Source organism: Eucyclogobius newberryi, unplaced genomic scaffold, assembly GCF_026437365.1.
Source record: "Eucyclogobius newberryi isolate DKJ021-1_F unplaced genomic scaffold, fEucNew1.0.hap1 SCAF_9, whole genome shotgun sequence".
NCBI lineage: Eukaryota > Metazoa > Chordata > Actinopteri > Gobiiformes > Gobiidae > Eucyclogobius > Eucyclogobius newberryi.
This window is the reverse complement of record NW_027316532.1, coordinates 5,652,015-5,672,831: the sequence shown is the minus strand read 5'-3', so window position 1 is coordinate 5,672,831 and position 20,817 is coordinate 5,652,015. Positions and strand designations below refer to the sequence as shown.

Here is a 20,817-nt window from a genome sequence, read left to right as displayed (position 1 = left end):
AGAAGGAAAAGAGAAATAGAGGGAAGAGCGGAGGAGAGAGCGAGAGAGAGGGAAGAGAGAGACCGAGGAGAGAAGGAAAAGAGAGCGAGGGAAGAGAGAGGGAAGAGAGAGGGGAGAAAGAGAGAGGGAAGAGTGGGAAGAGAGAGAGTGAGAGAGCGAGATAAAGGGAAGAGAGGGGGAGAAAGCGAGAGAGAGGGAAGAGAGCGTGAGGAGAGAAGAGAGGGGGAAGAGTGGGAAGAGAGAGAGAGAGTGCGAGATAGAGGGAAGAGAGGGAGGAGATAGCGGGAAGAGGGAGGGGAGAGAGAGGGGAGAGAGAAAGGGAAGAGGTGAAAGATAGAGAGAGGGAAGAGAGTGAGAGAGCGAGATAGAGGGAAGAGAGAGCGAGGGAAGAGAGAGTGAGGAGAGAAGAGAGGGGCAAGAGAGGGAAGAGAGAGAGCGAGATAGAGGGAAGGGAGAGAGCGGAAAAGAGGAAGAGATAGAAGGAAGAGAGAGGGGAGAGGGAAGAATGGAGGCGTGAGCGAGATAGAGAGAAGAGAGAGAGCGGAAGAGACGGAGGCGAGAGAGAGGACAGAGAGATAAATTGAGAGGGGAGAGAGAAAGGGAGGGAAGAGAGAGAGACTTGCACTTTCACAAGGAATGACTCTACTGTGGCATATTTTAGTTTGGAAAAGTCTTAATTCAGAGCCAGTCGCGAGTCCCTAGTGGAAGTGAACCCATATTTGTCAAGGCATCGTCCGTGATAGAAACGTTTTCAGGTAGTCATGGCAACACACATGTAGAAATCAAGACAATTTGACTTTCATCCAAAAGGCAAAGGCAGCAGAAGTGACACAAGTAAAGGTAAAAAGTGGTTAAAATGACCTTGAATGAGGAGGACAAAGCTGACAGATGACATTACATTCATTTTCCCAACGCATTCATAGCATCCATTAATAATAATAATAATAATAATAACTTGTATTTATATAGCGCTTTTCAGTGACCCAAAGACGCTGAACATAATAAAAAAAGGGGGGGGGGGTATTTACAGACAGGGGGGACAACACGTACAGAACACATTAATATACAGATAAAATGAACAAGACAGAAGAAGTAGAGAGAAAAAGATGGGGATGTAACAGGGGGTAGAAGAGTAGGCAATGGGGTAGAGGAGGCTAGGGGTAGGGGAGGTCATAGGCTTGGGTGAAGAGGTATGTTTTTAGGCGGGATTTGAATGTTGTGAGTGAGGGAGAGTGGCGGACAGGTTGGGGGAGTTCCAGAGTCGGGGTGCTGTTCGGGAGAATGCTCTGTCGCCAAAAGTTTTGAGTCGGGATGTTGGTGCAGTCAGGGTGAGAGAGGAGGAGGATCGGAGAGCTCGGGTGGGGCGGTGGGGGATGAGGAGGTCAGACAGGTAGGGGGGGGCAAGGTGGTGAAGAGCTTTGAAGGTGAGGAGGAGTATTTTAAAGTTTATGCGCTGCTTGATGGGGAGCCAATGGAGAGAGCGGAGAACGGGAGTGATGTGATCACGGGACCGGGTGTGGGTGAGGAGGCGGGTGTGGGTGAGGAGGCGGGCAGCGGAGTTTTGGACCATTTGGAGTCTGTGGAGGGAATGGGAGGAGATGCCAGTGAGGAGGGAGTTGCAGTAGTCAAGGCGGGAGGAGATGAAGGCATGGATGAGGGATTCAGCAGCGGGGAGGGTGAGGCAGTGTCGGATTTTGGCGATGCGGCGGAGGTGGAAGTATGAGGTCTTGACAATGTGGCTGACATGGGGAGTGAAGGAGAGGGTGGGGTCCATGATGACACCGAGATTGCGTACCAGGGTAGAGGGGGTGATGGTCGAGGTGTCGATGCTGAGTGAAAAGGGACCAGTTTTATTGAGAGTGGATTTGGTGCCAATGAGGAGGAGCTCTGTTTTGTCACTGTTCAGTTTGAAGAAGTTGAGAGTGAGCCATAATTTTATTGTAGAGATGCAGGTTTCGATGTGGCTGAGGGGAGGGTTTTGGGTGGATTTGGTGGTGAGGTATATCTGGGTGTCGTCAGCGTAGCAGTGAAAGTCCAGGTTGAGTTGGCGGAGGATGTGACCAAGGGGGAAGATGTAGCAGATGAAGAGGAGGGGGCCGAGGACTGAGCCCTGGGGGACCCCCTGCGTTACTGGGGAGAGGGTGGATGAGTGACCGGAGAGGGAAATGAACTCTTGCCTGTTGGTGAGGTAGGATGTGAGCCAGTCAAGTGCAGAGCCCTCAACACCCAGTTGGCGCAGCCTTTGTAGGAGGATGGAATGGTTTATAGTGTCAAAGGCTGCGCTGAGGTCTAGTAGTAACAGGATGTTGAGGGCCCCGGAGTCTGCAGAGGTGAGGAGATCGTTGAGTACTTTGACCAGGGCTGTTTCAGTGCTGTGAAGTGGGCGGAAGCCAGATTGGAGGGGTTCATAGAGGTTGTTTGACTGGAGGTGGGTGTGAAGTTGGGCGGCGACGATGCGTTCCAGCGTTTTTGAGAGGAACGGCAGGTTGGAGATGGGGCGGTAGTTGGAGAGGTTGGCGGAGTCTAGGGTGGGTTTTTTGAGGATGGGGGTGATGGAGGCCAGTTTTTAGATGGAAGGAACATGGCCGAGGGATAAAGACTGGTTGAAGAGGGTGGTGAGATGGGGGATGAGAGCAGGGAGGCAGGCCTTGGTTAGATTCGTTGGGAGGGGGTCGAGAGAGCAGGTGGTGGTTTTGGAAGCGGTGATGAGGTCTATGATATGAGAGGAGTTAACAGAGGAGAAGGTGATGAGGGCAGGGAAGGGTGGGTGGTCAGGGAGCGGCGGGGGGGCAGGGGTGGGGGTGGTGATGGAGTTAATGGAGACGGCAGTCATGGAGCTGTTGATTTTGGAAATTTTGTCATTGAAGGCAAGGAGGAAAGAGTTGCAGAGGTCAGGGGAGGAGGGTGGAGTGATGTCCGGTGGCTGGAGCAGCTTGTTGACGGTGGAGAACAGGGTGCGAGGGCTCCGGTGGGAGCTGTTGATGAGGGTGGAGAGGTGGGCAGATTTGGCGGCTTGGAGAGCGTCACGGTAGGAGGAGATGTGTAATTTGAAAGCTTCGGCGTGGACGGTGAGGCGGGTTCTTTTGAGGAGTCGTTCGAGTTGGCGGCCAGTCTGCTTCATGGTGCGGAGTTCAGGGGTGTACCAGGGGGCGGGGTTGATGTATGAGACGGAGGAGGTTTTCCAGGGGGCTAGGGAGTCAAGGGAGTCGGAGAGGGTGGTGTTGAGCATGACAGCATAGTCGTCGGGGGAAGAGGGGGGGGAGTCAGGGGGGAAAGCAGAGGATATGAGCTGGGAGAGCGTGAGGGGGTTGACTGACTTGATATTGCGGTAGGTGATGGTGCGTTTTTTGGGGTTGTGGGGCGAGGGTAGGGGGGCAGAGAAAAGGATGTAGAGATGATCAGAGAGTGGGAAGGGGAGGGGGTGGGGCTTAGATATGGGTAGGAGAGAGGAACAGACTAAGTCCAGAGTGTGGCCTTTGGTATGGGTGGGGAAGTCAATATGTTGGGTGAGATGGAAGCAGTCCAGGAGAGAGAGGAAGTCGGATGTCAGTGGGGCGTTGGGGCAGTCAATGTGGATGTTGAAGTCACCAGTGAGTAGGAGGCGGGCAGAGAGAGAGGATGCGATGGTGAGGAGTTCAGACAATTCAGTGAGGAAAGAGGGGTGGGGCTTTGGGGGACGATAGATCAGGATAGCGGTGATAGAGTTGGGGAGGGAGAAGGCGAGGTATTCAAATGATGAGATGGATGGAAGGTTGAGGTTCAGTTCAGTGATGGATGTAGATTTTTTATGAATAACAGCAAGACCTCCCCCACGCCCGGAGAGGCGGGGTTTGGCAGTGTAAGTGTAGTTGGAGGGAGTGGCTTGGTTGAGAGCATAGAAGTCCAGGGGCTGTTGCCATGTTTCACAGAGGAGAAGCAGATCAATGTTATTGTCCAGTAGCAGTTCAGATATAACAGGTGATTTGTTGGCGAGGGAGCGGCAGTTCAGCAGTGCAAGGGAGATGGATGGGGGCGCGGAGATGGATGGGGGCGCAGGGGTGGGGGGGCGGAGGTTGCTGAGGTTGGCAGTGCGGCAGGTGGGGGTGACAGGGGGGCGAAAACTAGTCCAGAGTGAGGGGATAGGTGAGCCGTCGTTGGAGTGTTGGTTATGGGAGAGACCAGAGCCCCTGTGGATGTAGCGGGGCCGGCGAAGGATCCCAGCTGAGCTAGCTGCAGAGGCAGCAGCAGCTGGGAGACGGTGGTTATGGTTGAGGAGGTGAAGGTCAGCAGCGGTGTAGGTGAGTAGGCGAGAAGTTGGTGGAGCGGTGGCCTGGAGGCAGTGATAGTCCGAGGAGGAGATGGAACGTAGTAGCAGATGAGAGTAATCCAGTTAGTATGTTGGCGGTGGCTAGAAGCTGGTTAACTAGAAGCTGGTGGGCAGAGAGTTGTGAAAAAGCAGCAGTGGACCGGGTGTTGAAGCTGGTGGAGTGAGTGGCGTTGGTTGCCCCAGACCTTGTCTGCACGGCAGGGAGGCCCCGCGATACCATGACGGACCTCAGCAGGTGTTAAGCCAGCTGTTAGCTGGCGGCTAGGGCAGTAGATAGTCCAGGAGTGAGGGAGGAGATGAGCGATGGACGGTGCAGTAATGTCCGATGAAGTTAAGGAACAGGGATGTAGACAGAAGACAACACAGAGACGCGGGAACAAAACAAAACAATGGAAACGACTAACAAAACAAAGACGTTGAGTTTAGAGGTGCTTTTCACCACTTTCAGAGGCCAGAGCAGAGTTTAGCTTCACGATAAAGCTAACAATAACTAGCATGCTAACAACGCACATCCTGCTTCACGGAGAATAAAACCCTCTCTAATTAGATGCAGAGTCGTGTCTTTTTGACCCTAAGAGCTGCTTTCTGTACTGGGGAAAAACTGATTTTACTTTCTTATATGAAAAAATATATATAAAAGTTAAAATATAACTTTAAATTCATGTTTAAACTGCCAGCAAAATGTTATCACAAAATGTTGTGAATTTTGTGAATGGAATCGTTCTACCTGTCTTATGAATATTTTTAAGCACTACTTCCTGTTTTATATTATTTTAAAACTACCACTTCATTTGTGTATGATTAAAACATTTAAATAAAAATAATAAATAAAACTGGAAACGCAAACAAAACCAGCCCAGTCCTTTATAGTTGTTTTTTTTGTGATAGCTTCTTTTTGTTGCAGCCAAAAGTATGTTCCAAAATGTATCCATCTATTATTTCCATCGCAGAGGAATTATGTCCCAGATACATTGTTTTGAAATTGGCATGTCGATGATGAAAATAGTTTGTAATTAGAGCTGGGTTTTGATTCAAATTTCAAGAATCGATTCGATTCCGATTTTTACGTTTCAAAATTGATTTTTTCCGATTTTCTCAGATTCGCTCCGATTTCAATCTGATTTCCGATTCGATGTTATTAAAAACGAAAAATGTATTTGAACCGTTTCCTTCACTTCATGACTGTGTAGAGAAGCAACATATTAAAACTAGTATTATATCAATATTAAACAGTAAATCTTACAAGTATTGTAGTTACTGATGGAAGACTGATGAAAGGTTAAGGGTCAATCTACCTTCAAGAAAGATCATCCAGGAGTCCTGAATTATCTTTCTTGAAGGTAGATTGAAGTTCACTGAGGGAAATGTAGAAAATAATTTTAATTAAAAAAATAAAAATAATAATAATAATAAAAAAAAAAAAAAAAAAAAAAATCGATCTTTGGACGTACGAATCGAACTCACTGCAACATAATCCATCAGTCCCACAATGTAAGTGTGAGCGGCCTTAATCTTTCAAGTTGCTATCTTAAGCTGTTTAATGTCAAATATAGAGTAGAATTGAATGTTTAACTTTGAAATTGCGGATTTGTTTGATCTGGTTTATAGTTCATATCTTCATTACTGGGTCTGTCCATAAAAGCAGGCACAAAGTTCAACGTTTTCTTTGTCAGTGAAAATAAGCAAAAGTGAAATAATGTGTTCACAGTAGCCTCAGAAACCGTTGCCATTATTCGACCCTAAAGACGTGATAGTTGTCAATTAAAAACACTTTAAACCATGAGATTAACATGACAACTTCGTGGAATTCGTTTCTTTCAAAAACGATAAATGATGTATGGATAAGTTATATATAGCCCCCTGGCCCACATCTGAACTCATCACAAAGTTCTAGAATGCGAACACACCCTGCTTTGGAAACTCTCACTTGTGCTTATTGCTTGTATGTGCAGATCTCCCTTTGGATTTGACATCACAGCGCTGCATTCACACACGCCTGCTCTCCGGAGGCTCCGATACATTTTACATGTGCGAGCGGACTGACAAACCAGAGAGAGATTTTACATTCGCCGTATGGAAAAAGTGCGACGTTCTCGACATCTATATACTTGATCATTTTGTGTATCGTTGAAGTGAGGGTCACAAACTCGAGGTCAGGAAAACCTCCTCTGTCACGGTCAATTTCACTTAAGTAGAGATGAGGTAAACTGAGAATAAGAGGGTTATGAGCTGAAAATGTGACGGTTAATCTTCGCCGTATGAGCAATTATGCCTGTCTTAATAGACTGCTGGAGATGCAAATACGTGTTTTTTTGGGAACAGGGGCTGTAGAGGTCGTCTTATAATCGTGTAAGTGTGCGGGTTCAATCACGGCTACAACCAGGGCACGCATTGACTTCAATCTGAAAAGGCTTTCACTGAAAAGGATCAGGACGTTCTGATTGGTTGTAGCAACACAACAGCGGAAAAAGGTTCTGTTGAATCCAGTTGAGACGTTAACTTTGACGGATTAATCTTCTCTTTAGGACGTCTTTCCCATCAACACCTTTCCTCTGAGCATTAAAAACAAAAAAAACAAAGAAGTTCACATCTATGCTAAAATAGGCTGAATATATCTGTTAGATACTGCGCCAGCAAGAGCCAAACAAGGTACTATTATGTATACAATTGTCCATCTTACTGCACTGCCTAACTCTAAATCACATGCAGTAATTTGACCAAAGTAAGTAGTGATACGTAGTCTTCACTGTATGGATTCATCTTTCCGTGGGCTGTCATTGGTCTGACGGGGCCCCTGCCTCCGAGCTGCCGTCATATGTGTGTTAGTGCGTGCTTTAAGTCCACTCTGAAAACCTCCTATGCCGCTGCTGTCACGGCGCATTTGACGCAGCGCCGGGACAACACAGAGGCGAGATGACAGGTCTGCAGAGTGTGAGGGGAGGGAAGGAGAGGGGGTAAATGGAGTGGTCACTGGCCCATTAGAGCCGCTCACAATGAGAAAGTTGACAAAAGCACTTGTCACTTTGGGAGAGCCTGCTTAGTCACCTCGGTTATGGGTGGTCTGGCCCATGGCCGGGTCAAGTCAAAGAGCTGTTGTAAGTTATTGTATGGGGATAGAAACAAGGATACAGTCATGGAATGGCTGACTCTCCAAGTCAACGCACCCAAGTCTCCAGGCCCAGAGCCCCCAAATTCCCTAAACCTTCCTAAACTCCCAGGCCCCGATCACCCAAGTCCCCAAGCCTCCAAGTTTTAAGTTCACAAGTCTCCAAGCCCCCAAGTCTCCAAGCCCCTAACCCACAAGTCTCCAAAACCCTCAAGCCCCAAGCACCCAATTCCCCAAACCCCCTAAACCCCAAAACTCCAAGTCCCCAAGCAACCAATTCTCAAAGCCCCCAAATTCCTAAGCCCCAAACACCCAAGTCATCAAGCCCCAAAGTTCCCAAGTCTCCAGACCCTCAAGCCCCAAACCCCCATTTCCTCAAACCCCCTAGACCCCAAGACTATACATCTCCAAGCACCCATTCCCCCAAGTCCCTAAAGGAGGTAAATCCCTGAAAATTACATCAACAACATCATTCCAAATTCAGATATTGGTAATTTTATGTAATGGATAGTTATATAGTAAATAATTATATTTCTAGCACTATCCAATTTGGACTGTGGTCTTGATTGAGCTTCAAGTCTTGCACAAAGTGTGAATGAACCACACAAATGACCACGGTCCAAATCAAACTCAATCAGGGTTTATTTTTAAAAAAAAATATTAATAAACAATACACTCAATACTCAAATGTGTTTATCTCCAGAGCAAAAGGCATGTTGTTTTCAGATGGTACATTTTTGTATTTACAGTAGTTCTTTGAAACCAAAGAACCAAAAAATAATGTCTAAACTGTTCGGGGAGAGTATCCCGATAACAATAGTAAGATTATATTATTGTGTTTTACTTATCAGACAAATAAGGTGCAGAAATATCACCTTTTATCCTTTTTGTTTTAATGAGTTTAAAATATAATCTATATCCAAATGTTGCATATATTCAAAACAACAGTAACAATATGATTAAAATGTCTATATATATCTTTCCCACCTCTTATTAAAATAAATAACATATTGGTATTTTTGTATTTATTTTATAGAATTAATGTAAAAAAGAGCCCACATTCATATTGACGTAGCCAGTGCAAACCAGTCACATTATGATTTGGTACATTCTTCTTTTTACACCTAAAACTATTACTGTGCAGCCAGTCATATTTTAGTCCATTTCTTCCAGTCAAATGAAATCCCCTCATGCACGGTTCACAGAAGTACACAGAGAAATGATTCACATTAATTTGTTCTAATGGCTAAATGAAGTAAAAGTGAATCAAAAACCCCTCAACAAATTGGAGTCAACTGTTGTAATTCAAGTGGATCGGAGCCTCTTTTTGAACCTTCTAAATTCATTACCGGACTCAAGCTTTGATAGTTAATGTGCTCATTACTCACAAAAAAATTGATTCATTTGACAAAAAAAAGACCCATTTCTAATATTTATAAGCAATCGCACATTTAGCTCAAATAAAGACAGTAGTCAGAGTTTAGCAGTAACTTAATGATGTGCGGTTCAGTGTATTTTATTTCATATAGTTGTGTGCTCGGGAAAGACACGCCCATCGTCAGTTGGATTGCGTCATCGCTGACCGCTGAAGTGGCCGTTGCTGCGGCTTGGATTGGCTTGGAAATATTGGAAATTGTTGCAAAATTTGAATATAGCGTATTTTTCGGACTATAAGTCGCTCCATCCAAAAAATACATAATAGAGAACAAAAAAAACATAAATAAGTCGCACTGGAGTATGAGTGTAAAAGTATAAATATAAGTATTAGTTGCACCCCTGCCAAAACGATGAAAAAAGGTGCGATAGTCCGGCAAATACGGTACTTTGACACAATAATTTCAGTAATTCAAGACTAAATTAAGGCTAATTTAAACTGGGAAAAAAAAAACATGACACAAATGATGCCTTTTTCTAAGTTTTCAATTTACTTACTGTCAGATTGAGAGCCTTGCTGTCATTAATCTCGTATAGGTTAGACATTGTATACAAAAATACAATAATCATTTGACGAATCGATCAATTACTACTGACCACTCGACTACTAAATCAATTGTAAATGCAGCTTTATATATTCCTCCACCGACCTCTACATGCAAACGCCTTAAACTGCAGCTATAGAAGGCGATGCAGAACCACGACTGAAGGCGACGTGACCGGGGGCCCCAATTCACAAATGTTTCCCCATCACATTCCCAAGAAAAGACATCAGATAGGGAGGAAGAAAAGTCCGCTGAAAGATTGATGGAGCGCCCCCGCGGGTGTGGAGCTGATTTGCAGTTGGGTCACACGTCTCTCTCATGTGCGCGCTGCCATTGACTTACTGACACTAACACTGGGGCTGTGTGTTTGGTCAGCAGAGGGGGGAGACCAGCGGGGGGGCCGGAGAATCAACGCATTTGTTTCAAGGGGAGGAGTGAGGGAGAGGGGGAGAGGAGAAGACGTGAGGAGGACGTGAAAGGGGACTCTTTTTTTTATGTATAGGTTGTTTAGGGTGAAATTCATCTTTGTGTAAGTTATGTCAATGTAATGGTTGAAGGGTACTTTGTTGCACTGTGGAGAAGAGCGTAGGGGATTCAGTATATTAAGTAAAGCGTTTTATGAGCTTTGATATAATGGTTTCCACTTACGGTACTGCGCTGTCCTGCATTTATACAAAAAGTCTTTTTCAGTTTTTTCCACCCACGGCTCGGTACTTACGTCCATTTCTTTGGACGTAAGTACATTTTTGAGGGTCAAACACAAAGGTTTAAAATCTATTCAGCTGTATTCACTAGATCAGGGGTCTCCAACCTTTTCACCCCAAAGCTACAAAAATACAATGGCAGACGGCTACTCCTTTCAGCAGACATAAGAAATGTCTTTAAAACAATGACAGCGTGTAGATGGAGTACGTTTAGAAGCCAAAAAAACAAACAATTATCTATCTAACATTATTACACAAAGATCGACGCAAACTAAAAACGTAACAATTCTCTGTGAACCAAAAACCTTACGATGCGAAGCGAAAACGTTTGGAAGCGCTGCGGACCAAACATGTTGCGATGCTTTGTGAACAAAGGTGTAACAAAACCCACTTCACGATGCTCGTCAATATTGAAATCTACAACCACTTTCATAATTACTTTGTGTTCTCGTGTTTGACATGAATCCACATTTTTCAATTTGCCAGACACATTGGAGCCATTTCAGCCCCAGTGCTAACACACCCTCTCCTATATTAATCTGGATAAATGGCAGTGTTATTGAACGCAGTGATGCACGGTGGAGAAATGGACCTCCTATATGATCTTTTAAGGTGTATTACGTGGCGCAGATCACTCAGAAAAAGCTTGAAATTGGACAAACAGCTCTCAGCGTGGAGTGCGTGCTCCGAGTGGATTCTTCACTGGAGGAGGCTGTTGTGAAGGACACGCAGGAAACAGCCCTCCAGGCCAGAGCCGAGCCAATACTGAAGGAGATGCTCTGGAGACTGCACGTGACATAAGGATTCACAACTGCACTTGAAAAATGTTTTTTTATTTATCATTTTTATATATGTTATGCAAAACTACAGTCTATGAATACCATAGATATTGGTTAGTTGCAAGTGATGCTCAGACAAGACAGAGTTGTTGTTATTATTATGAACATTGCTTGGTCAGAGTAGCAATAAAATAAAAAATGAAGAAAAAGACAACCTTGAAAAACACTTTAAGAGTCAAACTTTTCAGATGGAAAGTTTTGTGTGTTTCTCATTAGTTTGACAAAAATCTACAATGTTTTTCAGTCCCTGTGATATTTGTTGCTTTCTTTTTTACTCATAAACTGCCATGTTTGTTTTGACACAAATAGACCATGCGTGTCCCTGATTGGCTAATCAAAATGTCAATCACGCCAACTGAGCTCACAGAGATTACCGAGTTACAGGTGTTGCCAGGCAATAGTTTAGATCTGAACAAGTCCTCTTTTAGACCTGACAACACTCAGAAAACTTATCCTTTATTTGGTTGGTTCTCAGTGTAAAATGTTTGAGACCCACTAGTTTAGTACTTTTTAAGACCTTGCTCATCCCCAGTTTAGACCTGGTTTAGCAAGTTTAGCCCTGTAAAAAGTCCAGCTCTAGCCCTGTTTCAGACCTGACAACACTTGGGAAAACCAAATCCTTTCTTTAGTGGTGCTTGGTGTAAAAAACCTCCACCGCAAAAGCTATATAGTGCACCTTTTAACATCGTATGACTCATTAAAGAAGGTCAAACCAAAATTCAATTCCATTTTCAACCTGCCACTCTCTCCCCACCTAATCTGGAGTATCCCGCCAACACTACCCTCAACCTGGCCTGCCCCCTTTGCTAACGTTAGCTCCCTGTGCTCTGCTCTCTTAATTCCTCATCAGACAGTTTGGCTCAGTGGGCTGGACTCCTCCACGGGGGAACGACTTCTGTATTTATGCTTTACAGCCTGTAGGGATTTTCTCCAAGGTCAGTACTATATTACCTATTTGGACCATTGAGCTCTGCACTCCGTTTAGAAGAGCCCTGGTTTTTAATGCGGAGAGGTGATTGATTAAGCTCGCTGTGTTTCTAAGCCCGCTCTCTCTCTCTCTCCTTGAAAAATGCGATATGTATGTACGGAGAGAGCCGCGGTGCTGAATATGCGATCGATGCCTGGACTCTGGGCTCTATAATTACCTCATTGGGCAAGAGGAAGCCTGGGGGGGGGTGTGTGTGAGAAACCTGTGCGCGTTGGTTACAGACAGTTGCGTAACATAGTGCTCCGTAAGGCTCTTCATCAGAATCCGATCGATGGGGATTGAGAAGTGAAAAGCAGGGGAAGAGTCGAGGTGGTTTCCGTGAGTCGGGGTCCCGCTGAGTGAGGGAGTATGTGATAGACAAGGGGATTGACAATGGGCTTAGCGTGGACAGGCTAACCACACAGCCTTGGGGGAAGGTTTAGGTTGCGTAAAGTGCAATAATAAAGGTATCTACGCCTGCTAATGCTTTCTTTAGTTCACCGTGTAAGCGTTTATTCAGGGTTTTAAGGCAAGACACAGATAAAGGCTGTGCTCTAATTTTGGTTTATTTTCTCGAAGCTGCGCTGTTTTCAAATTTCTGGTTGGATGGTGACTTTTTAGGCTGCACATTATAGAGGAGAATATCTTTATATTTTCTTTATGGTGTGTTTGCCATATATGCTTTCACCTGGAGACGACGACATTGTTCAATCTGGACCAAAATATGTTTTATTGTTTCATTTGATCAACGTGCATCCGTAGATTTATTGCCATTCCTCGAAATGGAACCCCTTGAAGTAAATTAAAAGGATTTTATGACATTTAATTCTAATACAGATTTATTCAAGTAAAAATAAAAGAAAATGGCGCAAAAATGTTCCAGTAAGATCTAGTTTACTCAAGTACTTTAATAAGATACGAGTAATCAAATAAAAGTGGCTTTATTTGGTGGGATAAATACCAGTTGTAAATATAAATAATAGTTTTACACCAATCAAGTGAAAAATATGTGAAATAGAGAATTCCATAATTTTTTGTCAAATGTTGTCCGAATTTACATAAGAAACACATTTTCATAACCTTTAAACATGAATTCAACGCAATAAAGGTGTTTTCATATAGTTGGATTTCTCAAATATGAATTGCTGTGACATCAGAGGCGTTAGTGGATGTAATCGTTTCTATAGGTAACCGTTATGGAATTTCCAAGTGTGATGTGTTCCATGCTGCGTTCAGTTGATCCTTGAGAAAATGTTAATACGCCGTCAGCTGTCGATAGCATAATAGCAACAGATTTATGCAAGAAAGTACTGACGCTACAGTTGAAGTAAATACCCGTGTGATTTTAAGGTTTTATTATCGGTGACTTTCAAATCCAGACTTTCTGAGATGAAAAGCACATGAACTAAACCATCTCAGAAAGCAGCCGAGAACCACATGAATCCAGCACTAATGGTCAATATTTACACCAAGAACACCTCTAAAAAAAAGTTATTTTTCATTTTTTTACAATATATTTAGAAAATTCATCCTGTCTTCTTTGTCAAATTAAATGCCACTTCTTCTCACAAGTCAGTGGCATTATCAGACGTTATTCCCAGGCGTGGTCAGTGGACAGATCTATCAGACTGACCACGCCTGTCCCCGCCTGGTGGTCTCTGGGGAAGATCGTCCCATGTGTGAGCCAAAGAAGCCTCTCGTATCCATCTTTTGTACTTGTGTTCTTCCTCTGATCTTTCACCGTTGTCCCAGTCCATAACGTGGCTTTCTCTTTTGCAGTGGTCAGATATTACAGATTTTAAGTTGCTTTTCTTGTTCCTGATCTCGTTAATGGTCCTCATGTCGACACCGAAACACGTCAGAACGAGCTATCTCTTTTATACCACCGTCACGTTCGAAGAAAAGTGAAATAAACACTTTTAACACCATTTTAAATTGCGTTATAGTCAAATTTGCCGTCCGACCTGTCAACTGCGGCCATATTTCGTCACATTTTTCTTATTTTTTAATCTAAATCATGGCTAAGCATTTCCCGAGATGAAACTTCGAGCGATAGGAAATGGTGAACAGCCGCAGAGAGAAAAAGCAGGATTCTGTTGAAGTTCTAATCAGCGCTGGAATCACGGCAGCTGGGGCCCGACCGCACATATGTTGCTCATGACAGGTGAGGGTCAGAGGTCACGGCGGCTGCTCGCTTGTCACCGGCCAGTTTGCTCTTGACATCTGATGGCTCCATGACTTTTTTTCCCCCCCTCCGCTCCTCCATTTATTTCTTCCGTTCTTCTGTTCAAATCTGGTGCAGGTTTGTGGTTTTTTTTTTAATCCCAGAGAGGAGGAGGATGACCGCCGTTACCGCCGCCGCCAACGCCGCCGCCGCACCTGTCAAGGCCCTGTCATGTCAGCCCTGATCCCCACTAACCCACAGTCAAACAACATGCCACAGTAATAGCACAGGCGGTCGACGGAGCAGCCAATCAAACCCTGTCACTGCTCTGATGCTCGCGTTCGCGGCCGATACGCTCGGTGCGCTCGCCTCGTCTGGCGTGAATGTAAGGATGTTGTACGGTAAAATGCGGCTTTGTCAACAGGAAGATTGCACGGTTCTTGGTAAAAAACAAAACATCTGAGAGCGATTCGTCAGTGTTTTTTATCAGGTGTGTGGTGTCAGATTTCGAATAAAGATCACAGCAGAACAGCAGGAGACCATCTGTTAAACTAAAGAGACTTCTAAAACACCACTCAGATGCTTTTGTATCACATAGTACTGGAAATCTTCATGGAAATATTCTGTGCTCGTGCTGCCTGGTGGTCGAGTGGTTAAGGCGGCAGCACATATGCCCGGCTCCACGTGCAGCGCTAAACTGTCCTAATAAATAATCTAATAAATAATCTAATAAAGGCTTTGGGCCAAAAAAAACCTTTAAAAAAATTAAAGAAAAATACGCTGCTAGTATACTTTTCTTATACACTCAAAATAATCTTTCATTAAAAATACATAACCAACAATAATGCCGGAATTTGAATTTCTGGTTGCATTATTGGTGTAAAAAATATTCTAGAACAGATTTTGTGAATGCCAAAAATGTTGATAGGAAGAGCAGGAGCCCCAATATGAAGTAAGTATACGCATGATCAAGTTAAAGTACAAAGTAATAGTCCAAGAAATTCCTCAAGTAATAGTAAAAACATACCTGAGGAAGCTGAGGAAGTGGAAAAAGGTTGTGATCTGTGCAATGTTTTAAAAATCAACACCTTTGGACTTCCACCTGAAAATTATTGTTTTTAAACTCCTCAGCACCTCAGATTGAAAATGACTATAGGATGGAAGTTGTCTATTGCAATTTTCAATGTAACTGCCTTCAATAATGCATAAAATCTGTTATTTCAAAGGATACAAAATCACATCAGTGTCGGTGTTTGTCACGTACTCGAGTAAAACTGTTCCACTGTACAACACTGCATATTACTCAAGTAAGAGTAAAAGCGTGACGTCTGAAGAAGTACGATTTCTTTCAAAAGTGACTATCTACCGCGGGAAAAGTGGACTATGCATAAATCCGCTAACTCTTAATTGCTTTCACGTCACTCTGATTGATTGGAACCTGTCAGCCGCCGCCGGCGTTGCAGCAGCATTAGCATATAGCCGCGTCTTTTCCGAGCTAACATATGCTAAGCTAAACCCATACATCTCTTTGTGTGCGGTGTTGACAGTGATATCTTTGTCGAGCGTTCACAATAAACAGGTAACACTCCCCAGACGCTTCCCCACCATGTTTCCCCATTTCCGCTCCGGAGATCTTGGCGTCTGGATGCTGACTAAGCGCTCCAAAAAGACCAGAGTCAGCTCTGGCTTATCAAATTGCTTGTCAAATTCACAAAAGAACGCCCAGGGACCGCTCTTGAACTGAGTGATACGCCGTGTGCGTGGAGGAGTACGGGGGGAATCTGAATGAAAGCCCGCCAGGCAATCAAGAAGAGCGAGAACATGGACAGCGTGAGCCATCGTGACTAAGAATAGCAACGCATTTCAGGAAATAGCTTTAAAAGTGACATATTCTGCTAAATCAACTTCAGTGAAACTTGTTACACAGCAGTCATCGTCAGTTTACTCCGTTGTAATATTTTTTGAACGTTCCACACAGTATGTATGGCATTTTAGCTTTTTTTTTCATTATTATTATTTTCAGGTTTTAATAAAATTGTCAATAAAAATGAATTAAAGGTAAACATACAAAATAACAGAGTAAAACTAAATTAGATAAGAAATAACTGATTATTTCATTCAATTTAGCTTTGTAAAACGCAAAATCACAACAGGTGATTTTCCAGATTTTTTTATTTTGCCAGTGGAAAGTTAGAAAATCAAACAATAAAACAAAAGAAAGAATAATAAAAAAGTTATCAGTTTCTTTATTATTACACTTATGTGCCTAGTCTGTTTCTATACCTAATCTGTGTCTCAACATTGTAATTCTAACTACAACATTTTAAGTTAACAGCAGTAGAAAAATGGTTGAATATATAGTATGGCATTATCAGTTAGCGGGACCTCCCCCAGAAAAGTTACATAGTGCCCCTTTAAGAAAATAGAGACGCTTGTTTGTTCAGCTTATGTTCTATACCGACTCAATGATACAAAACGTACAGAACATTAAATCACACAAACAAGAAACAAAACACACACACAGACAAACCACAGACTCATTTAGTGTGTTTTATTCTTTAACAATGCCGTACATTTTTTCCCTTGAACTGAGCGAAGTATCAGAAGATTCTGTCTTTCTTTCCTGTTCAATCCTATAACATTTTTATCTTAAGGCATGTGCTATGAGAAGGAATAGTTTAGTGTGATTAAATATCTTGCTTTCCTTGGTTTGGATGCTCGGATGTTGAGGCCAAACAATGTCAGACAAGCTTTTCATGAACCATAGAAATGTTTGTGTGCGCTCGATACAGTATTTTAAATGCATTAACTGTGTTTAGTGACATGTTGGTGTGTAAATCCTCCCTATACATTTTGATTGCCGTATGTTTGGGTTATCTATGGTCCATCTTTCTATTGATGAATGGATTGTACATTTAACCGTGATGAGAGCGTGTATTTGGTCTGGTTTTCTTTGACTTTTTCATAATTGCAGTTTGGCGTACAGTCCCCCTGCACAGACGGGTGTAACGTGGGGTTTTAGCACATCCCTTAATGGTAGATATTATCAGCTATCTCACTGGCAACACTAACACGTTGGATCTTTTGCTCAGCGCTTGTTAAAACCGTGTTATTTTGAACGAAACTTGGATCCCAAGATGCGCCGTTATCCTTTACTCACTGCAAAAAATATATATAGCCATGCATCCAGATGGAGATTCAGCTACTAGATGTGTAACTGAGCGTGTTCTCTGCGTTTTATCTCTGCATGCTCTGCTGTTGCTCTGTTTATTTGTATCGGTGCATGTTCGATGTTCGATGTTTGTTGTAAAGATTTTCGAGGTGTCGATAGGACAAACACTCCCCCTGCTGTTTTGTAGCCAGCCGAGTCAGACTAAAGGCAATGTTGTTGTTTTTTGCTACTAATGTTATGTTTAAATGCTGTGCAAAAGTTAAGCTAGCATGTGTTTTTATGTGTTTGACAAACAGAAGTCAATGACGTCTCCCTCTGTGAAGTCAGCGAACCGCTTATTAAACTGACAAATTCTATATTTGTCTTTTTTTTGTATATTAGCTTATTCCTGTGATCTGTGTTATACATGTTAGTTATATTTTAAACATGTTGTGTAAGAGCTGAGGGCAAGTTTGTGGGGACGAAAATTTGCCATGTCAATTAAAACTTTAGTATGAAATAAATAATGTTATTGACAGTCATAATAAAAACGTAATTTTTATAAGTAAAAAGTTAAACTACTAAAAAGTAAACTGTTATAGCAAGAGTATATATATATTTTAAGTAAGTCATGCAATTGTAAATCAAAATAAAGGCATTATTTGTGGTTTGAATGTAGAAAAAAAAAAGAATATAATTTTTAAAAGGTTTATTAAATCCTATTATACCTTTATATATTCTTAGTCATAATAAATATACAATTTGTGGTTTGAGTACTGAATAATTCAATTAAATGTGAAACTTAGCAACAGGAAAAAAGCCACATTTACAAATTCCTTGTGTGTTATTTAGTGTGTTGTTTGGAGAGAGTCTTCACTGGCTTTTGTTCAATGCTTTTCTTTACCTACTGCAATGCTTTTTCCCTCTTTACAGCTTCTTCTCGATTGCCATTACAACTGCTCCAACTTGTTAAAACACAAAATATACATCTGATATGTATTATTGATCTCCCCACTATCGGCAGCCTGAAGCATTTTCTACACAAACATTTTTCCCAACTTCTTTTTGACCAATCTTTTCTTGCACTGAATTGTGGTGATTATGACATGTTTGAGATTTTTCTTTTCTTTTGGGGAAGCATCTTTTGAAATGCTACTGAAAAACAATGTCTTGTCTGTTCTTGATCATCATGTTTTGCTTGGTTTTCTCCTTCTTGGTCCTTATAGGTCCCCTTACAAAGAAACACTCAGATGATAGTGATTCTAGTGACCGCACGGACGATGAAGGTATATTTTTTTTTTAACACCACGTGATGCCAAACTGATTGCATGACAAAAAGGCAACCAAACGTATTATCTATACCCTTCTTTCCCTGTTCAGATTTTGAAATATCTTCTTTGATTTTCTTACATTTTGTCCTTTTTTGAAAGTGATGGACATTTTCTTTTTGCTCTCTTTTTGGGCTGGATGTGTTTGTCCTTTCAGCTTGGTGTCTATATTCAAGTTTACATGTCTTATACCACATTTCTTTGATATTAATACTGTTAACTGTAGTTTTCTCTGCTTGGGTTTTGCCGTTTTATTTGCTGTTTTCATTTGATTTTCTATGTTGCATCCCACTGGCAGATCAACTATGTAGATATTAACCCCTACTTAACACATTCTTGCATGAATTATTCTTTTTTGTTGAAATCTGTCTTGTTAAAAAAGAAACACATGCTCAAAACCCTGGCTAACTGGCTTGTAAAGATACTAACACATCACGTTTGGGGCGTCAAATCATAAAAATATCTCTGGAAATGGAGCTTGGTGGTAAGATGCGGAGGTTGTTTTCTGGCGCCGCATGGTTTTCACTCCTGTAGAGCGGAATCAGAGCTTATTCAGTGCACGCCGCTCCACTGGGTTAGCTTCACGGACGCTAGCAAGAAGCTATTGATAGAAAAAAAGCTTTAACGCAAATGGGTTGAAATTAGTCACATTTTCTTTAAATTACTGTATGTGTGGCCATCAAGGGGACAATATGGAATCCAAGGAAAAATGGCCAACTGGACACATGAAAAATGAAAATAACATGTGTTCTATACCTCTGTTTGAATAAGTCATTTTATTAAGCAACCCAAACACTGAATATCAAGTTTTTTGCCTCAAGTCTGAGTCAAGTTCCAAATCAAAGTCCAAGTCAAGTCCTCAGCCAAAAACAGGTAAGTCCAAGTCAAGTCCTGAATCCTTTGCGCCGAGTTTCAAACCCTTTCAAATGACAGAAAACAGCTCACATCTTTGCAATGCATATCATTTTTGTAAATCTTCCTACTCATAAAAGTCAGGGCAAAACAACTGTTTAGACCTGATAAACTTTCAGCAAAGCAGTTTGAGAAAATGTCCACAAGCCGAGGTCTGGAGCTTCACTGCGTTACTTTTATGCCACTCTCGCACTTGGAAGGAAAATGAAGTCTTGCAAAGCGAACTCTCTCGTCAGTCTTTCTTATTTAGTCAGAACAGAAGAGACATCAGAATTATCTCCCGCAGCGTTAAAGCCTTCTGGCACCACTGACGCACGGTGGGCTCGAGGCGTGGGTCGGGCCGAGAGTTAGAATAAAACACACATCGTTTTGCAGTTTAACAAACAGAGAACATGTCTGTGCTGTCCCCACTGTGCGCCTTCCTGTGTGGCTTCCTCCACGTCTGAGAGGGGAATGAGGGGTGAACGAGGGGCTTACGAAGTGAACGCAAAAGTTTCGTCAGAGGTTCGGGCCCAGACGAACATCTGACCTCTGAACCTCTTGGGTCTGGACTGGAGTCTGCCCATTAGTGACCTCAGGTGTAGACAAAATGTTTTCTAAGCACTTTTATCCTCTTGGGGAGAAGCATCAAGTCGTCTCAAGTCACAGGGCCCGAGTCCACGTCGAGTTTCAAGTCATTTTTGCCATTTTATGTCTCAAGACAATCAAAAAGTCTGACTCTTGTCCAAGTAATGACCTACAAGTCTACACCAGCGTGGATAACTTGCTTAACAGTGAAATATGGTCAATAATTGATATCTGTCACCATGAATGAAAAGAATGCAAGATGGCAAAAAGCTTCCAATGTTTGAAAATTGCAGGTTAAAGGTAAACCAAAAATATTTCATTCCTTTTTGAATTGCACACATTTTAGATTTTTTTCAAAGATTTAAATGTATTGAATATTGACTTGTGAATCCTGAAATGCAATCACAACGTTAGAGAAAAAAATCGATACAAAAAAATCCATGAAACATATAAATAAGATAGAGACAATTAAAGTCTAAAACAATCAAATATCATTAGTCGTCTCACACCAATGAAGAAATCATTGACTTGATCCAAAAGATACAGTCGAGCAAAAAAAAAACCAAATTCAGCATATTTGGAGATATAGTAACGTTTTGACAGATTTCACAGTAATTTACGACATTAAAAATCAACAAACCCAAAAAGAAAAGTATCATTGGCCACTTCTTTTGTCTCGTGCATATTTTTATAGAAATGGTAATGGAACAGGTCAAAAATATCCATTTCCCGATCGTGACTAAAAGTGTAAAAACAAACTTGGCCCCGGCATTGTTAAACACGCTTTTATTCTG

At 42.4% G+C, this 20,817-nt stretch overlaps 1 protein-coding gene across 1 annotated transcript in view; it reads left to right on the top strand.

The window, feature by feature from the left end:
- The window catches only part of LOC140354311 (neuroligin-1-like), a 151,878-nt gene that overhangs the window by 109,243 nt on the left and 21,818 nt on the right, over positions 1 to 20,817 (top strand). Inside the window, exon 2 of the mRNA XM_072439275.1 lies at positions 18,443 to 18,502. Coding sequence (XP_072295376.1) covers positions 18,443 to 18,502 — 60 coding nt within the window. The remainder of the gene's footprint in view (positions 1 to 18,442; positions 18,503 to 20,817) is intronic.